Raw genomic sequence first — 21,871 nt, 5'->3', positions numbered from 1 at the left:
CATCATCCTGGTATGCATACACCCATCCAACAGTTGATAACCCCCAAGAAGGATGCTTGGTGACAGAAAAAGATTTTAAATAATAACGGATGCTAAACAGGTGAGAAATATCAATATTGAATGGGATAAAGAGAGCACCACCACTCCTCAGCTTCTTCTTGGGGATCATACTGAAGGCTTTGCTCATAGAGCTGCAGGGGAGGTCTGGGACCTGTTCTGTGCCTGGCAGCCTGTGGTCATATGGAAACAGGGAGGAAGCACACTCCTGAATCTTATGAACTGCATGTACCAGAATGCGAAGGGATGACCTGGCTGAGAGGTCAGGAGTGTGCTTCCTCCCTGTTTCGGGCTCCCGTGAGCCTCCATAGCTGACGAGCTATAGGCGAAGCACCTCCGCGTCCGAGAGGCAACGAAGCCTGGATTGTTCTTAGCCCCCCCCAAACTGATCTCTACTGATGAAGGATACTATCCAGAAACACGAGCCATGTCTCGTGTCTAGAGACACCTTATACTAAGCACCTGCTTGCACCAACCTTGGTGTAATACTAACGAACTTTGTCCTGAATCTTATTAACTGCATGTACCAGAATGCGAAGGGGCGACCCGGCTGAGAGGTCAGGAGTGTGCTCTCTCCCCGTTTCCTGTTTAGGGCTCCTGTGAGCCTCCATGGCTGACGAGCTATAGGCGAAGTACCTACGCGCCCGAGAGGCAACGAAGCCTGGATTGTTTGGCAGCCTCTTAGCCACCCCAAACTGATCTCTACTGATGAAGGATACTATCCAGAAACACGAGCCATGTCTCGTGTCTAGAGACACCTTATACTAAGCACCTGCTTGCACCAACCTTGGTGTAATACTTACGAACTTTGTCCTGAATCTTATGAACTGCATGTACCAGAATGCTAAGGGGCGACCTGGCTGAGAGGTCAGGAGTGTGCTCCATCCCCATTTCCTGTTTAGGGCTCCCGTGAGCCTCCATAGCTGACGAGCTATAGGCGAAGCACCTCCGCGCCCGAGAGGCAACGAAGCCTGGATTGTTTGGCAGCCTCTTAGCCACCCTAAACTGATCTCTACTGATGAAGGATACTATCCAGAAACACGAGCCATGTCTCGTGTCTAGAGACACCTCATACTAAGCACCTGCTTGCACCAACCTTGGTGTAATACTTACGAACTTTGTCCTGAATCTTATGAACTGCATGTACCAGAATGCGAAGGGGCGACCCGGCTGAGAGGTCGCCCCTGTCTCCTGGAATCCCCCAGCCCTGTCACTCAAAAACCTAGAAAAGGAATACACAACCTAGCAGAGGCAGCCCTGGATAGTTAGGCAAGAAAATACCTGCTTTCTAAAAGTGGTATTTTCAAACACAGAATATTAAAACCAACTTTACTAAAAGATGTATTTTATTATTCTGAGTTCAGGCATACTAAATTCGAATTTCTACCATGTTCCCGGAGTCAGTTAGGATTATAAGAATGTAATAATCTAACTGCCCATTCTGGCCTATGAGAACAGGTAGCCTTCAATAGTGAAAAACGAAAATGGCTGTAATTCACTATTAGAACATGCTACACACATCAGATCATGTCCCACCTTATACTTACAATGCACCCTGCCCTTGGGCCTACCATAGAGGTGTCTAACATGAAGCAAAGGGAAAGTTTAGGGACTGGCAAGTGGGTGCACTTGGCCAAGTCGACATGGCAGTGCTAGACTGCACACAGGTCTTGCAACGGCATGCCTGAGACACACTTTACAAGCTGCTTCTGCGGGTGGCACAACCAGTGCTGCAAGCCCACCAGCAGCATTTGAATTACAAGCCCTGGGTGCACACATGGTGCACTGTACTAGGGGCTGACAGATAAATCAAATAACCCAGTCATGGAATAACCAATTAGTACATCAATTTAACATAGGGAGCACTTGCACTGTGGCACTGATGAGCAGTGGCACAGTGCCCAAAGCAAAAAAACAGCAAAAACATATCAAAACCGAGGAGGCAATCCGTCAAAATGGAAGGGAGACTCACACCAATGATGCCAGGTCCCTCCCTGTTTCCAGCCTGTGGTCATCTGTAGGTGCTACATGCATGATCTTGCCCAGGGCCACTTCCTCGTTGGCTTCTGTGTCTATAGCGTGAGATGCGTTAGACAACAGTGGCGCGGAAGGCGAATGTGGGGATTCCCACAGCCTGAGTCCGCCCATGGACATCAAAATATATTGTGTACTCGAAGGTATGAGCTGGAGAGCAGAATGCAGGAGAGCCTCTTTCTAGCCATACATGCCCAGGCACAGCTGCGTGCTGACCGGTGCACGAGTGTTCTCTCTTACTTGAGGGCCCAGCAGATAATAGCAGATACCCCAAGGCAGGATGGTGTATTGTGGTGGAGTGGAAATATCCCTCCCTGGAGTGAAGGGGTGGGAAGGAGAACAGAGAATTGTAAAACTCCTCAGAAATGGAGTGGGGAGGGGTGGAAAAGAAGTCCAGCCCATGTGAAACTCTCTTTAGAGGCCAGATTTTGCAAACAATCATTTGCAGCGTGCTCGATGGGCCCCGAGACCGAGGGAATATAGCATGCCTCGCAGAGCAGCACACGCATGCTGCCTCTCGACTCGACCTAAAAAGGCTTAATTCATTGAGGGACCTATTCGACGCCACATTGTGGGAATTTGTAATCTTCAAAGAGTAAAGCCTAGGAGCAGGGAGGGGTGTTCAAGACTACAATGAAGCCTCCTACAATACAGCACTAGGATTATTAGTAACTTTTTTCTTCACAGTAGGAGCTTCATTGATAATCAAATAGTAGAATTGAATAGCAAGCATATCCCTATCAAAACATAGCTGCAATACAAAGGATGGTAAAACTAAACAAACCTGAAAGTAGAAGATAATTAATCAAACAAGTTTTCAGAACCAGCAGACCTACTATGGGTGTGCTTTGATGTTCGGTCTGGGGGTCTCTAGCTAGCAATGGTATTCACCTTTGTCCAAATAGGGACCCTTACTTCTAAGTCAGGATAAGGGATTACACTCCTTAATAACCCCTGCTCACCCCCTTGGTAGGTTGGCACGAGCAGACAGGCCTATCTCAGAGGCAGTGTGTTAAGCGTTTGTGGATATACACAGTAATACAGTGAAAACACTACAGATTGACACGACACAGGTTTTATAAAAATAAGTATTCTTTATATAGACTTAACACAAGACCACAAACGACAAAAATCCACAATACTACACTTAAGATTACTTAAAATATGATCAAGTTGCTTAGTTCAAGTTGATGGTAAATGCGACAAAGTTCTCAACAAAGTACCTGATTGCGTAACGCAAAGTAAACAAAAGGCTTGTAAAAGGGGAGATGCATCGGTTCCGTGATCCAGGGGAGATGATGCATCGTGCCTCAATGCTTGCGCAGAGTAGAGGATGCATCGTGATCCTTACTGGTGCGGAGGTGATGCGTAGATTCTCGGCCTGCGGGCCTGCTGCGGTGCGCAAGATGGCGCCTTGATGCGATGCGATTATCCGGTTGCGATGTGAGAAGATGGCGCCCTTAATGCGGCGATGCGATGACACCCTGGCAGCCTTGCGACGACGCTGTACTTTGGACCCGCGACAGGCCCTGCGACACGCTTCTCCGGTGATGCGATGGCGACTCTCATGATGGCGTCACTCTTCTCCGGTGATGCGTTAGCAGGCAGCTTCGGTGAACACACGCTTCCAGGGAGATGCGGCGAAGGCTCGCTTCTACAGCGATGCGAAGATTTCAGCTGCGGCGGCGACACGCTACTTCTCGATGCGTCGCGCTTCCAGCTCCCAGTGGCACGCAAGTGTCTGGAGTCAGAATTCCCAGCAAGGAAATTCAGTGGGGAGCTGGAGGTGAGTCTTTTGCCCCTGAGACTTCAGCAGGAGGCAAGCACAGTTGAAGCTCTTGGAGAATATTCAGTAGATGAAAGTCCTTCCAAAGTTCCTTCTCCTTTCCCTTGGCAATGAAGCAACCACTGCAGGCCAACCCAGCAAACAGCACACTGGCAGAGGGGCAGTACAACTCCTGCAGCTTCCTTGGTTCTTCTCCTTGGCAGAAAGGTTTCTTGTCCAGAAGTGATCTAACTTCTTGGGATCAGGGTCCCAATATTTATACTCCAAAATCCTTTGTTCTCTGAAGGCAGAGAGGCCTCTGCCTAGTCCAAACCAGTTCCTGAGCACTTTGTTTACATGACTCTCTTCTTCCTTTCACTATGCAAGGCAGAGACATCAGCCGCCCCACAGGAGGTGGAGCCAGCATTGTAGAGGAAGGCCCAGCCCTATTCAGGTCCCAGGTGCAACTCCTCCCTCCCATCTAGATGCAGATCTCTCTATTCACCACTGGGCTGCCCCAGCCTGTCTCCTGGAATCCCCCAGCCCTGTCACTCAAAAACCCAGAAAAGGAATACACAACCTAGCAGAGGCAGCCCTGGATAGTTAGGCAAGAAAATACCTGCTTTCTAAAAGTGGTATTTTCAAACACAGAATATTAAAACCAACTTTACTAAAATATGTATTTTATTATTCTGAGTTCAGGCATACTAAATTCGAATTTCTACCATATTCCCGGAGTCAGTTAGGATTATAAGAATGTAATAATCCAACTGCCCATTCTGGCCTATGAGAACAGGTAGCCTTCAATAGTGAAAAACGAAAATGGCTGTAATTCACTATTAGAACATGCTACACACATCAGATCATGTCCCACCTTATACTTACTTAATGCACCCTGCCCTTGGGCCTACCATAGAGGTGTCTAACATGAAGCAAAGGGAAAGTTTAGGGACTGGCAAGTGGGTGCACTTGGCCAAGTCGACATGGCAGTGCTAGACTGCACACAGGTCTTGCAACGACATGCCTGAGACACACTTTACAAGCTGCTTCTGTGGGTGGCACAACCAGTGCTGCAAGCCCACCAGCAGCATTTGAATTACAAGCCCTGGGCGCACACATGGTGCACTGTACTAGGGGCTGACAGATAAATCAAATAACCCAGTCATGGAATAACCAATTAGTACATCAATTTAACATAGGGAGCACTTGCACTGTGGCACTGATGAGCAGTGGCACAGTGCCCAAAGCAAAAAAACAGCAAAAACATATCAAAACAGAGGAGGCAATCCGTCAAAATGGAAGGGAGACTCACACCAATGATGCCAGGTCTAACATTCGGTATCTGAATTTAAACAATAGTACTTTGTGAAATTATGAATGGGTCTTACTGGGGGACACTAGGCAGATATCACTAAAAGGAAAATTTCCCACCTAGACAGCAGTAGCTGTTTTGCTTTTGGAAGAATTATTTTTGGCATACATGGCAACAGCTTATAAGCTACCTGGCAAATAATACTTTGAATTAGGGAACCCTGTTCATTTGGCTAAACTCTCTAAAGTCTTTTGGCCCTTTATAAGTAAAACCTTAGGACCCTCCGAACATTTTCAGAATAGAGAATGGTCTTATGTCCGTGAAATATTGTATGCAACTTAATGAAGAAATAAAGACTGTGTACCCATCACTACTCTGAAGGGGAAATTGTGTAAGACTCAACAACTGAAAAAGTCTCCAGTTTACAGACTCTGCAGGCCAATGTGACGGCAACCTTTACAAGAGAACTGCTGCAATGAAGCCTTATGCATACATTAAAGAGGAGGAGCTATCAAGTAAGCCAACACCAAATTAACCAGTCAAGAAAGGAGACAGTTTCCAAATTGAGAAGAAATCTTTTTTCGATCCCTTTTAGAAATCCCTTATGACAGGGACTATAAAAAGGAATTTCTGATATGGACTTCTGTATGCTGTAATTACTGTCTGGTGTACCTATGTGAAAGAAAATTGCAGCCATGACTTCAACAGGTGAAGGAGACAAGACAGCATTGACCCCTTTAGGGAGGAGATGGGTTCAATATGTTGCTATAGACACCATATGCAGAATCTTTTCATTTGAAAACGTAAACCAAGTTTAAAGAACTTTGTTGTGCATGTTCAGGAACTATGTTGCAAAATTCAATAATGTCAGCATCAAATGGAATACTCGCACCTGGACAGAAGATTTAGACTGCATAGAAGTCCGTTCTGTGTATTTGTTTTTACAATAACAGGAACTTTGTGTACCACCACTGCCTGAGATGTTCTACAATAATGCAGCCCCGGATTACTTCACTCACAGCAGTGTTACGGTGTCAGGGGAATTGAAGGAAAGGCATACAGACATTTCCAAACCCCATTCATCAAAAGTTCATTGCCCTCCGGTACAAACTACTGGAATCTGGCTGCTAAGTTTGGGCATTTTGGATGTGCTATATTAGTCTATTTGAGGAAAATCCCACTAGGGAACAATGTCATTTTTTATATGTTGTTCAGAGCCCATCTAACCAAGAGTTATCTACTCCCAGATAACTCTTTATAGAGAGACTTTGGAAGGAAATCTCCTCTACGTGACCTGGGCTCAGAGTGCCCCCTTTTGGCGTAAGTAGTACTGGTTGGTGATATTTTTGGTACACACGTGAATATTGCTTGTTGTGAGAAACAACAGCCAATCCTACGTGGAATGTCTTAAGGTCTAAACTACTAATTTGACAGTGAGGCCATCTCACTACTCCAAGACTTCGTACAATGAGAGCATTCAGGTGGCCCCACATCACCTCATCAAAGGTGTATTGCTATTATAATCAGAGTGGGAGGTCATAATTAAAAAGAACACCCTACAAGAGGTTTCATCAATGCATCTACCATGGAAAGGTCTGTTTTGCTGCTTGAATCTACTTGTAAAAGCTTTGATCTTTCATTTGAATTAGGAAGTATCCTGGGTAAGTGCCCTTTTCTTTTGGAGGATGGAGCTTTTATATGGCTCGTTTATGAAGGACAGTTGTTTCTTTGTGCAATTTGCAGCGGACTCAGTGGTAGTGGTGATTTGAAATGAAGCACTTCTTCACCCTGCAAAATATTGAACACCATTTGTCTTTACTTAAGCTTTGCCAGTCTTTAACCCCTTCGACGCTCATGACGAGCTGGGCTCGTCATGAGGTAGCCTCCTCGCACGCTCATGACGAGCCCAGCTCGTCATGAATAAAGGGATTTACAAATTCTCAGCGTACGGGGGGGAATCATGCCGCATGCATGCGGTTAAGACAATGTGAGAACTTTTCTTCCTACCACTGAAATGTCACCTTATGAAATGGAAGGGCCGAGACTTCCCTGAACAAGATGATCACTAATGAGATCCTCTGCCACTAGAATCTCCACGGATGGTATGGATGGATTAGCTGCAGTTGATTCTAATACTACCATTGAAGGGCTTGAATGCTCTGTTCATTTGTTTTCAGTGTCTAAGAGTTGTTCTTTATTCTCTGCTTTTCATCACCATGACAGGGCCACACAGATACCCCAAAGAAACGAGGATTCATGTGTGTTCATCTTCATCCATGTATCATTGTTAATCCTGGCAAAGACAGCCAGATAGGAGCGTAAAAACAAGCTGTTACACCATAGGTGAAGTTAGTGCAACACCAGAGCTGTGATGAGGCGAAGCAAGCCAAAAAACTTGTGCAGGTGGGAAGAGGTCAGTGGTGGAGAGGAAGTGACAAGAGGAGAGAAACAATTAATTGCATAAGAATTCAGTGTGCAAAGTGGGTCAGTAGCATTACAAAGGACACAGAAGTGTGCTGTGAAATTAAACCAATCCCATGGAGTTTGAAAATTCAATATTACAGAATAGCAATATGTTTAACATGGCATTGGCTACTTTTCAAACTAGCACTGCTAAATGTTTCCTATAGCCTAAAGCCTACAATCTAGTCATAGAGGCTTCAGTTAAATAAAGCCACCCGTAAATCAGGAAATAAAGAAGACGATGGCATCATCTTTTTACATAACCTCCCTCCAGTCAATCTGCTCCCTACAAAAGTTAAGCCCCATATATTTGGAACAAACTCTTCAGGCTCTTAACCCTTGCAAGTCAAGCTCCCCAGGCATCCGTCCCCACCTTTGATTTGGTAATGATATAGGCAATGGATCCTTAACTTTGGAAGAAGGCAATGGAGACCACAAAGTAGAAAAGAAAGAGAAAAAAACAACCACCACCTACGGCTGATACATCCATTCTTTCTCATTTTAGACCCCTCTCACTGCTGTTGTTGGCAGCTAAAATGTTAGAATAACTGATCACTTTCAAATTGCCTGCATAAGGAACCTATTACACCAGTCAGTCTAATTTCAGACTCTGAGACAGCACTGAGACAGCTCTTCTAAAAGTGACAAATCAATTTGGACCAAGGTAAGAAAGCTGCCCTGGTCATTCTAGATCTGATGACAGCGTTAAATATTGTGTCCCGTATCATCCTTTTGCATTGGTTAGTTAGGATAGGAGTGGGTGGCTTTGCCCTGAACTGGATCAAACCCTTTCTGGAAGAAAGATCCAACATTTTGAGGCAGTAAACAGCTGCATATTGGGGGCCTGCAGAACTCCTTAAGCCAGTTTAACATTTGCATTTCCCCCGTAGTCTTGCTGGTTCCATACTTCGACTTTAAGGTTGCCTCCTATACTGATGAAACTTACCAGTCTCAGTACCGGCCATTATGCTGGAAACTTTCAAAAACTCTCATATAGTGTTCTGGACTGGGTGCAAGAGAGCGCTTGCCAATGCAATTTGGAAAAAACTGAAATCTTACTATTTGGGCATGCCAAAAGGAACTGGTTCAAGTTCGGCTAGTCAGATGTGCTGCTATCCCAACCACGGCTTTCCTCAGTGGACAAGGAATCCGGGTGCAAAGTTTAAACAACAAGTTGTCCTTCCGTCTGCAAGTTCTGTCAGTGTTGGTAACATGTGTTGCCTTGCTCTGCTCCCTCAAAAAATACTTAGCTCTCCATCAATTAGTGACAAGCAAAATAGTGGTCATTGCTATGCTATTCTTCCAGGCTGGACTACACTAAACTTCTCTATCTTTGCCTAGCAGACAAGCTGATTAGCTAGTTCAAATGGTCCAAAAAGTGGTGATATGTCTTATTCTTGGTTTTCCAAAACAGGCCTCTGTGTCGCATCATTTTAAGCCATTGGACTAGCTGCCAGTCAAGAAACCCTTTTCTTTGTCTATGCCGCTTTCTACAAGTAGGTAGGTAAGGTAGGTAGTCTGGGCCTAAATAATTGTTGGACCGCTTTGTTCACTATAAGCCATCTAGAACTCTTAGATCATCGACGTCTGTGTTGGATGAGTCTCCCAGGTTCTGTAACTCGAGGATGGGAGGTCATTCCTTTTAGGTATCTGAAATTAAGGAGTGGAATCTGCTCCCTCTGAATATTTGTTGGATCGGCAAAAAGAGACTACTCAAGAAAGCCCTTAAAACTTGATTATTTACAGGGCGTTAGTTGGGGAGAGAATGTAGCACTCCAGTCTTTTTGTAACACCTGAACAATGTTTGGAGTAGCTGGTATGGCCTAAAATTAATTCATTCTTTTCAATACTCATCACTACAGCCTTCCTAGTGCGACATCAGAATGTGGCATATGCACATTGAGATTGTAAAGGTATGCAAGGCCAGACACACAATCAGATTCAGAGGTTGAGAAAGCAGTATATGTGAGCCTTCCTTCTTGGTGGTGGTCTGTCTTCTTTAAAACAATTGATGCATGTAGACAGTAAAGAGCAATGGAGTGTTCTTTCTTGTGGTTACCCCACATTATTCATCTTTTTCTGGACCCTATGTTTTTGCTGACTTTAGAACTATGTGCACTGGCGTTTTCCTAATTGGTATGTTTAACTTGCCTAGAAGTCCCTAGTATGCAGTACAAAATACTCCCAGGGCTTGATTAAATGCCACTGGCGGTCTGCAGCAACTATTGTGCCTTCCACTATATTGGCAGTGCAAAAATGGCTTACGGCCTACCTTTGTAGCCAAACTGTAGCAGTGTAAAACTGCAATTCGACCAGACAGACTGTTTTAAATATTAATAAGTCCCCTCTCTGTAGGTCTTACATTCACAAGGCAAGATGTACGGTATTAAAGGTAGGACAAGAAGAAATGTAATGTTAACATGTCCTCACAGTGAATAGCACCCAAAGGCTATTTTCCACTGTGGCAATCTTAAATGTCCAATGTAGAAAAACTGAGTACAGTTAAAAATCTAAAACGGTCTTGTGGTTGAGACTAGCAAGAAAAACAAATATTTTAAATTGTAATGAAAAATCCAATTTACTGGTGGTCCGATCATTAATAAATATTAGAGAAAAGTAACTTTTAGAAAGCTACCTTTCCACTGCCTGAAGTTTTTGGGAGCTAATTTGCATTTGCTCTCCAACTTCTACCAACCAGATATTAAATGCCGTTGAATAGGAGCGAAAAAGGTGTGAAATGTCTCCCAGTAGCAAACAATAGGCTGACCTGACTGGGCAGAGTGGACTCCTCTAAACCTCACAGAATATGCTGGATCGGGGTTGCGGAAGTTCTTTCTGATATTAGTGTTTCAAATCCTGCTGGAGTGTCAAATGCTGCTTGAGAGATCTGCTGGGATTACATATAATACATGGGGGTGGGGGGGAACAGGATGCCAAGACAATTCTTGTGTATATACTGTCAAGGTCCTGAAGGGCTTTGCTTTTGTACTACCAGACAGTCTCTGGATTTATTTTTGGTACACCGGCTTCCTCAAACTGGAGTGTACTGTTAGACGTGAAAGCACACCAGTATTACCATAGTACACTTCCCACACACACACTCAGACCTCAGAGCCCAAGTTTAAAAATGCCCAAAATGGGTAAGCTTGGCCCCGGGAACTGGCGTGTCCAGGAGTCATTTGCACTAGCACGTGCCAGACAAATGTGGCATGAAGAAGCATTCACTTCCGAACACTGCTGGAGCTGAGGAAGAACACAAGAGGACTGGACATGCTGTCTATGACCTGAGGGGAGCCATGAAGGACTGAACCTGCTGCCTCTTGCACCCAGAATAAAGAAGTGGACTCCAAGGGTCATAAGGCTGAACTTTAGTTTAAGCAACAGGGGTACCACAAGCTTTAAGAGGCCTTTTCTATAACTGCCCGGCTGACCAGTGGCAACTGTACATAGACTGGACTCCCGCCGTCGGCCTCTGCCTAAAATCCCGTGAGTCTCCAAGTGCTTCCCCAAAGGTCCGGGGGCCTTTAGATGTGTACTCCTTTGGTGAATTGGGACTTAGTCAGAAGGTACAATCTTTGACCATTATGAATTTGGTTGGGGAATCTAACCTGCGCTCCATCGTGGCCCTCCTCAAATTGCCCCTATGTCCAGGTCTACCGCAATCATAGACAATTATTAGTGTATAATGCATATGATTTCCTGAAGGTGCCCTGGTGTTGATTTTAGGCATTCAACTATTCCAGATCACCTACAGAAGTTGCCCTGGCACTGCATTAAGGCATGTAATTGTTACAGTTTACTGAAAAGATAAGTTTTTAAAGACTTTCAAAATGTTGGGATATTGGGTTGGGAATTTAACTCAATAGGTAGCTTATTCCATGCCTGTGCTGTAACCACTGGAAAAGCACGTCTACACATTCTTGCCCTTGGAAACTTAGGGACAACTACCAGATTGGCAGAGGTTGAACATAGCCACTTAAGTTTTCTAATATGTGTTGAGATGCTGTTGAATTTCTAAATCCAAAATATCAAACTAGTGGCAGCGTTCTGGATTAACTGGAATCTGTGCCAATACTTTACACATTGCCTCTTAAGTTAAGACTGACTGCTCTGTGCCAAGCTACCAGAGGGTGAGCGCAGGTTAATTTATTGTGTGCATCTGACTTTACCCCAATTAGGACCGTGGTTCCTGATTGGAAAGGGTGCATATCTCTGCCAACCAGAAACCCAATTTCTAATATACAAATAAACTCTTTAAAAATAGGCATTCAAACGTCTTATTTTTGGTCAATAAATACATTCAGCTGGAATACTCACCGTTATACAAAGAACCTCCCTCTGCATATTCCATTACCAGACATACCTTACAAATAAAGGAAAAGGAAAAAAAAGGTCATTTCATATTCTAAAGTGGAACAGAACAACAAAGGAGCTTTTAAACATTCATTTACAGAGGGCAACTGGTTGAACAAGAAAATGCCAGACATAGAACTTTAACACTACCAAGAACCAATGAGGGCAGTCAGTTCCACAAATTTACAAACACACCAATGGATGCCCAGATTTCAATTAGAAGGCTAACATTCCTCTGAATCCCGAACATAGGGCTCAAAACTCTCAAACACTTCTACCAACAATGTAAGAAACTCTACAAATGAGACATGCTCAGAAGGTTATTTGACCAATAAAGTAATTTTGGGCTGAGGCCAAAAAAAAATTGGTCCTGTTAGGTGATCTCCTTTGCATTAGAATGGACTAGAACTGGCCGTGAGAAAGCATCTGAACTACACCTTAATAAATAAATAAAAATAGGTTTCTTAAATATTGTTGGCGTTTAAGAGTGCTTTGCTTGTCTCCGTCATAATTTCCATAAAGCATATTAAGATATGGAGTTGATGTTTAAGCATGGTACATACTGATATTATAATTATCAAAAAGACTGATTTGCGTTCCCGTCTTTGTAGGCACTGATGCATAAAATGTTCCGCAACACCAAGAATGGAAAACATAAGACCATCACTGCTTTACTTTAGAACATTACAGCTAAAATATATATCTTTCTTCACCAATTACTGAGTACTTTAATTCCTATCGGCTCTCTTGCAGAGTTATACTCCCGCCTCCAACTCCCCCCAACTTAAAGGGGTGAAGGAGATCTGAAAAGGCAGACAAGTGTGATAAAACAGAGTAAAATATGCAAGTTAGAATAGAAAAAGCTACAAAACAAAAAAAAGTTTGATGATTGCATGTGTAGCCAGCCTAAATTCAAGCAAGTCAAATTATAGAATCAATATAAATTTAACATGTACAGTTCAGTATTTATTTTTATGACATTTTATTGCTTTTACTGGTTAGTAACATGAACAAAACAAACTTGAAGCTCGAGCCATGTGACCCACAGGAGAAAACTGTGGACAAATCAAGCATGTTACTGAAAATTTCACTTAAAGACAGCACAAATATATATCACAACCGCTGAGGAAGAGGCACACATTAACTGCTTACCCTCTTCAGACAAGTGAAAGCTGCCTCACCTGCAGAGACCTGATTTGTTTCTCAAATTTCATGACCTTCTCCTCCCACTGTGTCTGGAAGTGATAAATCTTTCCTTGTCATCAGCTTATGTGCCCAGTCCTTGGAAGCATGCCAGGGTTATCACCCTTCTGAAAAAACCTATCCTTGATGCATACAAGCCAAAAAACGTCGGTCCTATTTCTCTCCTACCTTTTTTCGTGAAGGTTAGAGAGAGAAATGTTAGTGCTATCCTGACCTAGTTCATAGACGATAATCACATTTTGGACATTTCCCAAAATGGCTTCAGGATGCACACTGTACGGAATCTGCGCTTCTTGCAGACACTGAACAACTACGTTGTGCCATGGATGAAGGCAGGTCCCCAGCCCTGATCTTCTTGGATGTGAGCACCGCATTCGATATGGTGTCCCACAAAATCTTACCACAGTGCTTACAAAGTATTGGTATAGGTGGGGCGGCACTGTCCTGGTTTGCGTCTTTTCTATCTAAACATTCTTTATAGGTAATTTCACCCACCCATAGTTCTCAATCGCACACTTAACCCCATGGGATTCCCCAGGGCTCTTCATTGAGCTCTACCCTGTTTATTATCTACATCCAACACTGGCACAGGTAATTAAATCTAAAAGGATTGCACTCATTTCTTATGCGGATGACACTCAGCTGGTGCTCTTCTTGCGTAACAAGTCTAACTTTCAAAGAGGACTGTTATGGGTCACTGAATGGATGAATGCCAATTGCCTACGCCTGAATGCAAATAAAACGTAAGTCTCCTACTAGGGAAAGACACCCACTCTTGGTGTGACCACTGGTTGCCTCTTTCACCCAGGCCTCCCCCCACCCCCAAGTCCTCCATAAAAAAATCTAAGAGTTGTCATGGCTTTTGAGGCTGAAGCTAAATCTGTAGCAGGCATCTGCTTTGGGTTATTGAGAAGTCTGAAAAGCATCATGGCCTCTTTGACTCTAGCATCCGACAAACTATCATTCAGGTAGTAATTCTGTCACAGCTTGACTATTGTAACTATTTGTGATCAGAAACCAAAAAGTCTGTTGTCAGAAGCCTCCTGCTTGATCAAAATGCGAAACCAGGCCGCTCTTTTCCCTCCCGATGTTTTGCTATGCCTCTGGTCTTCTCCTTAACTGTATTGGCTCCCAGTGGAAGAGCGCATCCATTTTAAAACCTTGTGTTGCTCATAAGAATATGTACTCCTAGACGGCCTCCATCTTGTCCAATCTTTTATTGCGGTATCAACCCTCCCGCTGTCTTCGCTCAGCCAAACTTAATCTGCCACTGTCCTGCTTTTTAGGAGAACCAGAGCTGGAAATCGCTCCTTTTGTGCCAAGCCCCGTTATGTAGAATTCATTACCTCTCCCCATTAGAAACATTGAGAACCATCTGCACGTCAGAAAATCCCTGAAGACCTGGCTTTTCTCCATCTAATGCCGGCCCTTTCTGTTAGGCTGCTGGTTACAATTTTTCCATCTGTAATTTCTAGCGCTGGGAAGCCCCATGTCACAGTGACATTTGAGCATCAGAAAGTCCGACTTCTCAATCCACACACGCCATCAGTGACCCAAACCCACTCCTATAGAGACAGAACAGGATCATTCCTCCAGTGTGTGGCCAAATCTCTTTTGGCTATCAGATATACCATTGCCAGAAGTGCCCAGATAGCCCAGGAGTCTCCCACAGATTCCATTAACTCCAAGCGCACTATTTTGGGATCAAGTTCCAGGGGGAATACCCAGCACCTGGCCGAAGAGCTCAGTTATCTGTGTTCAATACATCTGCGCCCCTTGGCACAACCAGATAACGAGGTAAAAAGTAACTGGAGCGGTCTCACAGCGAAGACATGCTGGGGTCACAGGCCCAACCCAAGCGCCAGAGGCGTTCAGGGGGCTAGTAGATATATGGAGGTATGGGAATTGAACTAGGCATAACCTTATTGATATCGCTAAAGCCTGAGCGGCCATAATCGCCTGAACTCAGTCGTCATCATTTAAGGTCCCTAAATTCTCCTCCCACAAGGTCCTCCGTGTTCCCAAGAGGTCCGGTGCGTTCGAGACCGGGACTTGTAGAGCCAGAATCTCCCACTCCTTACCAGGGCTTCAGTCACCAGTTTGCATTCGAGTGAGTTATATTTGGAGAGTGCGATTAGCCTGTCTTTATAGTGTTCCAACGCATGCCACAACTGTAGGTAGCCATAGAACTGGGAGGAGGGAAGGCAGAAGCAGTCTGCAAGGTCCTGAAAGGAGCGCATCTGGCAGTTTCTAAAGACGTTGCCCTGCATGGAGATTCCGATCAGGTCCCACAGGCAGACTCCATCCAATTTTGTGATCTCTGCCAGCCACGTCCCATGCCACATGGGGTGGCTCCCGTGAGTGTGCTGTAGCACTGCATACGTTGGAGCACCAAATGCCAGCAGCTGGCAGGTACCTGAGTTACCAGCTGCTATGAGCGCAGGTGTCCCCGAGCATGTGTTAAAGAAAGCAGATTATGGGGTCGAATAAGAGCTAGTTCAAGTTTTTTAGGCTGGGGCACTCATGTCTGGCCAGAATCAATCATCTATATTAACAAGCTGCTAGCCCAGAAATATAAGCAAATATTCCATCCATGCTTCTTAATGGGAGCGATGGCATTTCGCAAAAGACACCGTAGGGTTTTTCCAGCCCAGAGAAGGTGGCATTACGTGACTAACTCCGTAAAGAACGAGGGCGGTATCGAGTGGGGATAGTGCTGTAGTACATATAAGAAGAGGAGGGGGAAAGCCACCATCTTGAAAACGGCCCCCTACCTGCTAAGGACAGCAGTAGCCTGTGCCACTCAGACATATCACGCGGCATTTAGGCCACCAGGGGGTGTAAGTTGAGGTCCCAGTATCATGGCTGGGTTAAGGTGACCAACACAAGCAGATAACAAAACACTGTCACTGACATCTTGAGCCGTGGGTCTACCCAGTCGCCTTACACCTCTCCACAGATGAACCAGTTGAGCCTCGGGCCCGAGGCCACACTGTAGATACTAAGGAGCTCCATGAATCTCGTGAGGATGTGGTGGGGCTCCTGTATGAAGAGCATGTTGTCAGCATACAGCGAGACTATCTTTCTCCCCACCAGGGGTTCCATTACTGTGGCAAATTACAGAGGTGAAAGGGGATACCCCTGACCGGTGCCCCTTTCACCCGAAAAAGGGGTGGAGAGGGCTCCATTAACTCAGACCTGGTCCCACAGCCAGCCTGGTAGAGAGCATCAATACCCACCTTCGAAAGTGGGGCCCAAACCTTAGCTTGTGTAGAACCGCAAAGAGGTAGGGCCAGTGTACCATGTCAAATACCACTATGTCCAGCATGAGTAGCATGGCATCGCTCTTCAGCTCTCCCAATTTGGCCAGGGTCACATGGAGCCGCAGTAAATAACGGCGGGTGCTCCTTTGCAGAATAAAGCCATTTTTATCTGTATGGCCAACTGAGCAGACCACCATCGCCAGGCGGCTGGCCAGGACCATAGCCAGGACGTTGAAAAGGGATACTGGACGGTAGGACCGACAATCCTCCGGTGGCTTGTACGGTTTTGGAATGACCATGACGGTCGCCCACCTTAGGTCCTGCAGGAGTGTACAGTTGGTAAATCAACCTCAGAGTGCCAGCAGGTGGGGTCGAAGTAATGGAGCAAACAGTTTGCAAAGTTCCAGCGGGAACCCGTTGAGGCCCAGGGCTTTACCTGAGGGCATGGCTGATATTGACTGCTGGATCTCCTCGGCAGTGTGTGGCACATCAAGAGCTCTAGAGTCTGAGGTAGACAGTGTCCTGATGGGGATGTCATGAATTGGGGGCTGTTCTAGCTCCCGGACAGGAGGTTCCCGGGCTGCATAGAGGTTCTGTAAGTGGCAGGCAAAGCACTGTGCCAAGCACAACACTCCTTTTAGGACATCCCCCTTCGCTGATCTCAGCTCAGTGATGATGGTAGCAGGCAGTCGGCTGTCGCCAACAAGTAAATTTATTTGCCCGCCTTGTCACCCAACTCGTAGACCGTTCCCATGAGTGGAGCCAACTCATTCTGGCAGAGTATAGTTAATAATTTATTGCAGTGCTTCAGGCGCATCTGTGCCTGCTTGCGTTGCTCTTCTGGCGTGCACGTGGCACCCGTCTCGCCTTTCATGTCCCTAATCTCATGTTCCAGGCGGGGCACCTCCGCGTCATGGACGACCCCCAACGGGCACAGAGCCCTTATTGAATCGGAAATAATATGTTACGGTCTCTGTAATCTCTTCTGTGAAATCTGTTCAGTCTTTATTTTGACATAGAACTTGAACTTAGACCATTCATGTTCCTCAAAAAGTATCTTGAAGTGTTTCCAACTTCTCAGTAAACATGTGTAATTAATTTCTCCATTTATGTGTGTGGTGTTGACATTTTTTTAAATGAATGATAAATTTGCTTTACAGAAACTTTTTTAAAAAAGCAACAGCAAAACATGCCAATAGGTAAAGCCATTTATCAATTACATTTTATAAAATGTGATAATCTAATTTGTGGCATCTCAAACACATTCTGAAGTTCAAATAATATGGGAATAGAACAAATATTCTTCAATCTGATGATCTAGGAGTGGGAAATATTAAAAAAGCTGCAGAAGATCAGAGCTTCATGCGAAAGTACGGTAGAATGTTAAGCCTAGATACGGAGGTGTTGACAAAATGTTGTACTGGTGGTAAGCATTTCACAGTACGCATTGAGATTTTTCTTGATGTGTATGTTTCCTTGCTATTAGTACATTAACATGGGCATATTTATAAATGTGTTCTAATCCCCTTATTGAAGCTGGGAGGAAGATTTGAAGCCAAGATTCATATTTTTAGACACCTAAAATATTTGTTCTACATTTTGTAGATAAATAGATCAATAATAGGTTGAAATTGCTCTTTGGACTTTCTGTTTCACACCAGAAAGTAAAAAGATAAATATTTCCTTTTTGGGATGATGGAAGGGCAGACTTTCCAGTGGAATCACAGGTGGGAATCTCAAACGTTAAGCCACTTTACACAACATTCAGCACAAATCGATCCTTCACAGTTCTCTACAGCTTGAAAGACTGTATGTGACACTCCTCTCACCACAGTGGAAGACTGAAGAGGAGGAAGGGGAAGTCTGTGCTAGTTGCTGGCAGTAAGCTTTACAGCAGATGTGTGGAGGTTGCCTCTGCCTGGTTATTCCCTTTGATGTTACTGGAGAGGCTGGTGCTACCAAAACGGGAACTGCATTCTATGATGGTACCTTTATACTCCCTCTATCGATCTTTATTAGTACCTACACATTAGTCACGTTTTGTAGCCCAACTGCTTTTACCTTTACCGCCTTGGCTCACATTTTACAATGCTAGATATCCACTCGTGCTCTAAAAAGCACTTGTACAGAGAAGCATGGATTTAAATTTTTGAGTTGCACATCGGATGTAGAAAAGTAAAAGATAGCCTTTCAAAGAAAAGACAATGTATTTAGCTCTGAGCTGGCAAATCTGACGATTTAGAAGCAGCGTACGCAAGCGTTAATATGCTCTATTTGTTCAAGGTAATACAATTGATGAGAAAATAAAACATAAAAGTCAGCTACAGCACGATTACTGGCTGGAAACCATGTAACTCTCCTCAAATATCTCTTAAAACTCCTGCTCCCGCAGATACCCATAATTTTAAAAAAAACTTTTCTTTATTGAGGATTCGCACAATGCGGTACATTACAGATTAAAACAGATGTAAAGTGTGCAAATTAGGGAACATAAAACATCTCACTGTAAGTAATAGAACTTCAAAAAGCCGTATAGTGTACCTGTACTAAGTGCCAGGAATCCCAACACAATGATAGCATGCTAAAATATACAGTTTAATAACAGATGGCAATCCTACAATGTAATAGGTCTTGGAGTGATCAGAAAGATAACACACTACCCATCAACTATGGTGGCAGCAAGCACTAAGAAGTGTAAAAAATCCCTTGCGAGGTGGGCAAAATTAAAGAAAAAATGAGAAAAATAGGATTTGAGTCCCTGAGTCTTCAGGGGAGGTGAGCTAACTCCCCCAGACGAGGAACACTGGGGGAGGGGGGTATGAGGGGGGTGGTACTTGATCAGGTGCCAGCCAGGTGTCATTGAGCCCAACTCGTCCACAGATAGTTGCCCTTCATCGAAAACCCAAGCAGTCCTAGCCACCCCAGGGATCTATACCAGCCCAGGTAATTTCCCCTAGACACTGTCGGGTCACGTGGCATTTTCCACCATATTAGGGCCTGCCTGCATGACCCTATGACTCGTGCATTTAGAGGAATCTTAAGCAAAGCTTTTCTCTCAAGGGGGAGTTCCGGACAAGTACAAAGAAGATGAAGGATATCCTCCTCACAGGCGTTGCACAATCTACATTCGGTTTGAGTTACCGTTCTTGCCCAAGGTGGACGATGGCACAGGCCTGGCATTTTGCTGAATCTTGCATTTAGGAGCACCTGTTTATTTTTTTCCGTCCAGGGAGTCACCAAATATTGTTGGATTTCTTTCTTTTTATAACCATTTGTTATTGTCCATGCATGTTTTCTTTTGGTACGGATAGCTTTATCGTTTAGAATAGATAGATAGCTTGCAGTTTTGTTAATTATCCTCTTAAATGATGTCTTGATTATATTTGTATCCCATATTGACGTCACCTCAAAATCTTTTATCGCTTTCGTTAAGTACAGCCCTGCCAGAGAGTTCATGTCATTACTTAATTCTTTCCATAAAAGTTGCGATATTTCCATTTGGTGATCAGTTTTTATTTGGTTCCAAACTTTTATGAAGTGTGCTTGCCTTGTATATTGTTGATTAATTAGTCCAAACTCCAACCTTACTTGTGCAGGAGAAGCGTTTGCTGGAAGCCGAAATAATGCCCGATATACTCTGGTTATGTTTTTATTCAGGATTTCAGTATCCCTACCCATTGCAGCTTCACTACCGTATGAGATAGTCGGTTCTAGTCTTGCAGAAATAATACTGAGAAGAGGGCCGTAAGTTAGGCTGGGAAGTGATTTCTGCACAATTCTGAAAGCAGCAGACAATGCATTTGATTTCCTTTGGATGTCCCTTTTTTGTAGTTGAAAATTGCCTTTTGAATCAAATAGAACCCCCAGGTATTTATATGACTCCACTTGCTCCAGCTCGATGTTATCCATATACATTTTAGTAGTGTGTTTTTTTGTATTATTTTTAGTAACTACCATAATCCTTTTTGTGTTGTTTATGACCATACCATTTGCCTTAGAGTACGTGTGAGTCCTCCTAATTAATCGCTGTAAACCCACTTTGGTATGGCTCAATAATATCTCATCATCTGCATATAATAGGTTCGTGAGCCGCTTATCTGCTAGCTTCGGGGGGTGCGCATTTTCATTGTCCAGTATTGGCGTTAGGTCGGCAAGAAACAAATTAAAAAGGAGGGGAGCTAAAACACAGCCTTGTTTTAGGCCTTCCTTTGCTGGAATCTCCTTAGATAATGAGCTGCCGTCCCCCATCCTCACACTCACCCATGTGTCTGTGTACAAGAGACAAATCAATTTAAGTAGTGAGGATGGTATTTTCATTGTCTCGAGTTTTTCCCCAAAGTAAATTCCTGCTTACACAATCAAATGCGGATTTGAAGTCTATGAAACATAGATATAAAGGTTGCTTCCGTCTGATTGCCTTGTCAATAAGTAGGGTGAGAATAAGAATATTTGTGGTTGTACCCAATCCTTGAATGAAGCCTGTTTGATTTAAAGGCAATTTCTTATTGTCCGACACCCATTCTTGTAATTTAGTCAACAGGATTCTGGCAAACAGCTTGGCGTCAGTATCTTGTAAGGTAATTAGTCTATAGTTTTCTGCCAGTACCCAGTTTCCTTTTTTGAAAATTGGGTTTATTAGGGATCCTCGCCATGACTTGGGGACAGTTCCTGTTAGTATGACTTCTAAGAATAATTTCTCTAGAATAGGCGCCCATAGTTCGGGGTTTTCCTTAAAGAGTGCGAATGGTATCCCATTTGGTCCGGGTGCACCGTTTTTCTGTTTTTTTAATCAATTTAATTATCTCTTCTTTCTCGACTGGTATTTGCATATCCAATTCATTATAATGATTGGAAGATTCCATGTCGTTATCATTTTATACCTCATAAGACTTATCCGACAGGATTGTTTGTGTATTTTCTTGATTGAGGTGGTTCCTCAGGTAGATCTCCCATTCCTGCTCCGTTAGCGGTGATGAGACTACTTGCTTATTGGGCCTAGCCAGTTGATTGATAATTTTCCAGAAGTCTCTTGAGTTCTTCTGCTTACTGGCGTTAAGTAGTTTTGCCCAGCTTTCTTGCTTTACTTTATTTTTCTCACACCATATTAATTTTTTTAGGTTTTGATTTAGTTGCTTCAAAATTCCCATATTTTCTTCTTTTACTTCTGGTTTCTTCATTGACCTAATAACCTTGTTGCGATCTTTCTTTAATTTCGTACTTGCATGTGGCAGGTTTAACTGCTGATCCTTGTCCCTGGGTAAGTCATTCCTTCTTTGGTTCTTATTTGACTGCAATTCACTTTGAGTTCTGATTAGTAATCCAGTGAAGTATTCCCATTGCTCAATTCCTGATTCTAGTGCAGTATCTTTAAAGCATGATTCGATGAGCCTTTCTATCTGCTCATTCATTACTTCTTTGTTG

At 43.9% G+C, this 21,871-nt stretch overlaps 1 protein-coding gene across 5 annotated transcripts in view; it reads right to left on the bottom strand.

Moving 5' to 3' along the window:
• MAP3K7 (mitogen-activated protein kinase kinase kinase 7) overlaps window positions 1-21,871 on the bottom strand; it is a 323,646-nt gene that overhangs the window by 242,349 nt on the left and 59,426 nt on the right. For all 5 annotated transcript variants that reach the window (XM_078648255.1, XM_078648256.1, XM_078648254.1 and 2 more), the window contains exon 4: window positions 11,949-11,994. In XM_078648255.1, the coding sequence (XP_078504381.1) occupies window positions 11,949-11,994 (46 nt within the window). The remainder of the gene's footprint in view (window positions 1-11,948; window positions 11,995-21,871) is intronic.

This window comes from Lissotriton helveticus, chromosome 6 (genome assembly GCF_964261635.1).
Source record: "Lissotriton helveticus chromosome 6, aLisHel1.1, whole genome shotgun sequence".
Taxonomy (NCBI): domain Eukaryota; kingdom Metazoa; phylum Chordata; class Amphibia; order Caudata; family Salamandridae; genus Lissotriton; species Lissotriton helveticus.
Note: the sequence above shows the minus strand (reverse complement) of the source record. Positions and strands in the feature narration are given on the sequence as shown.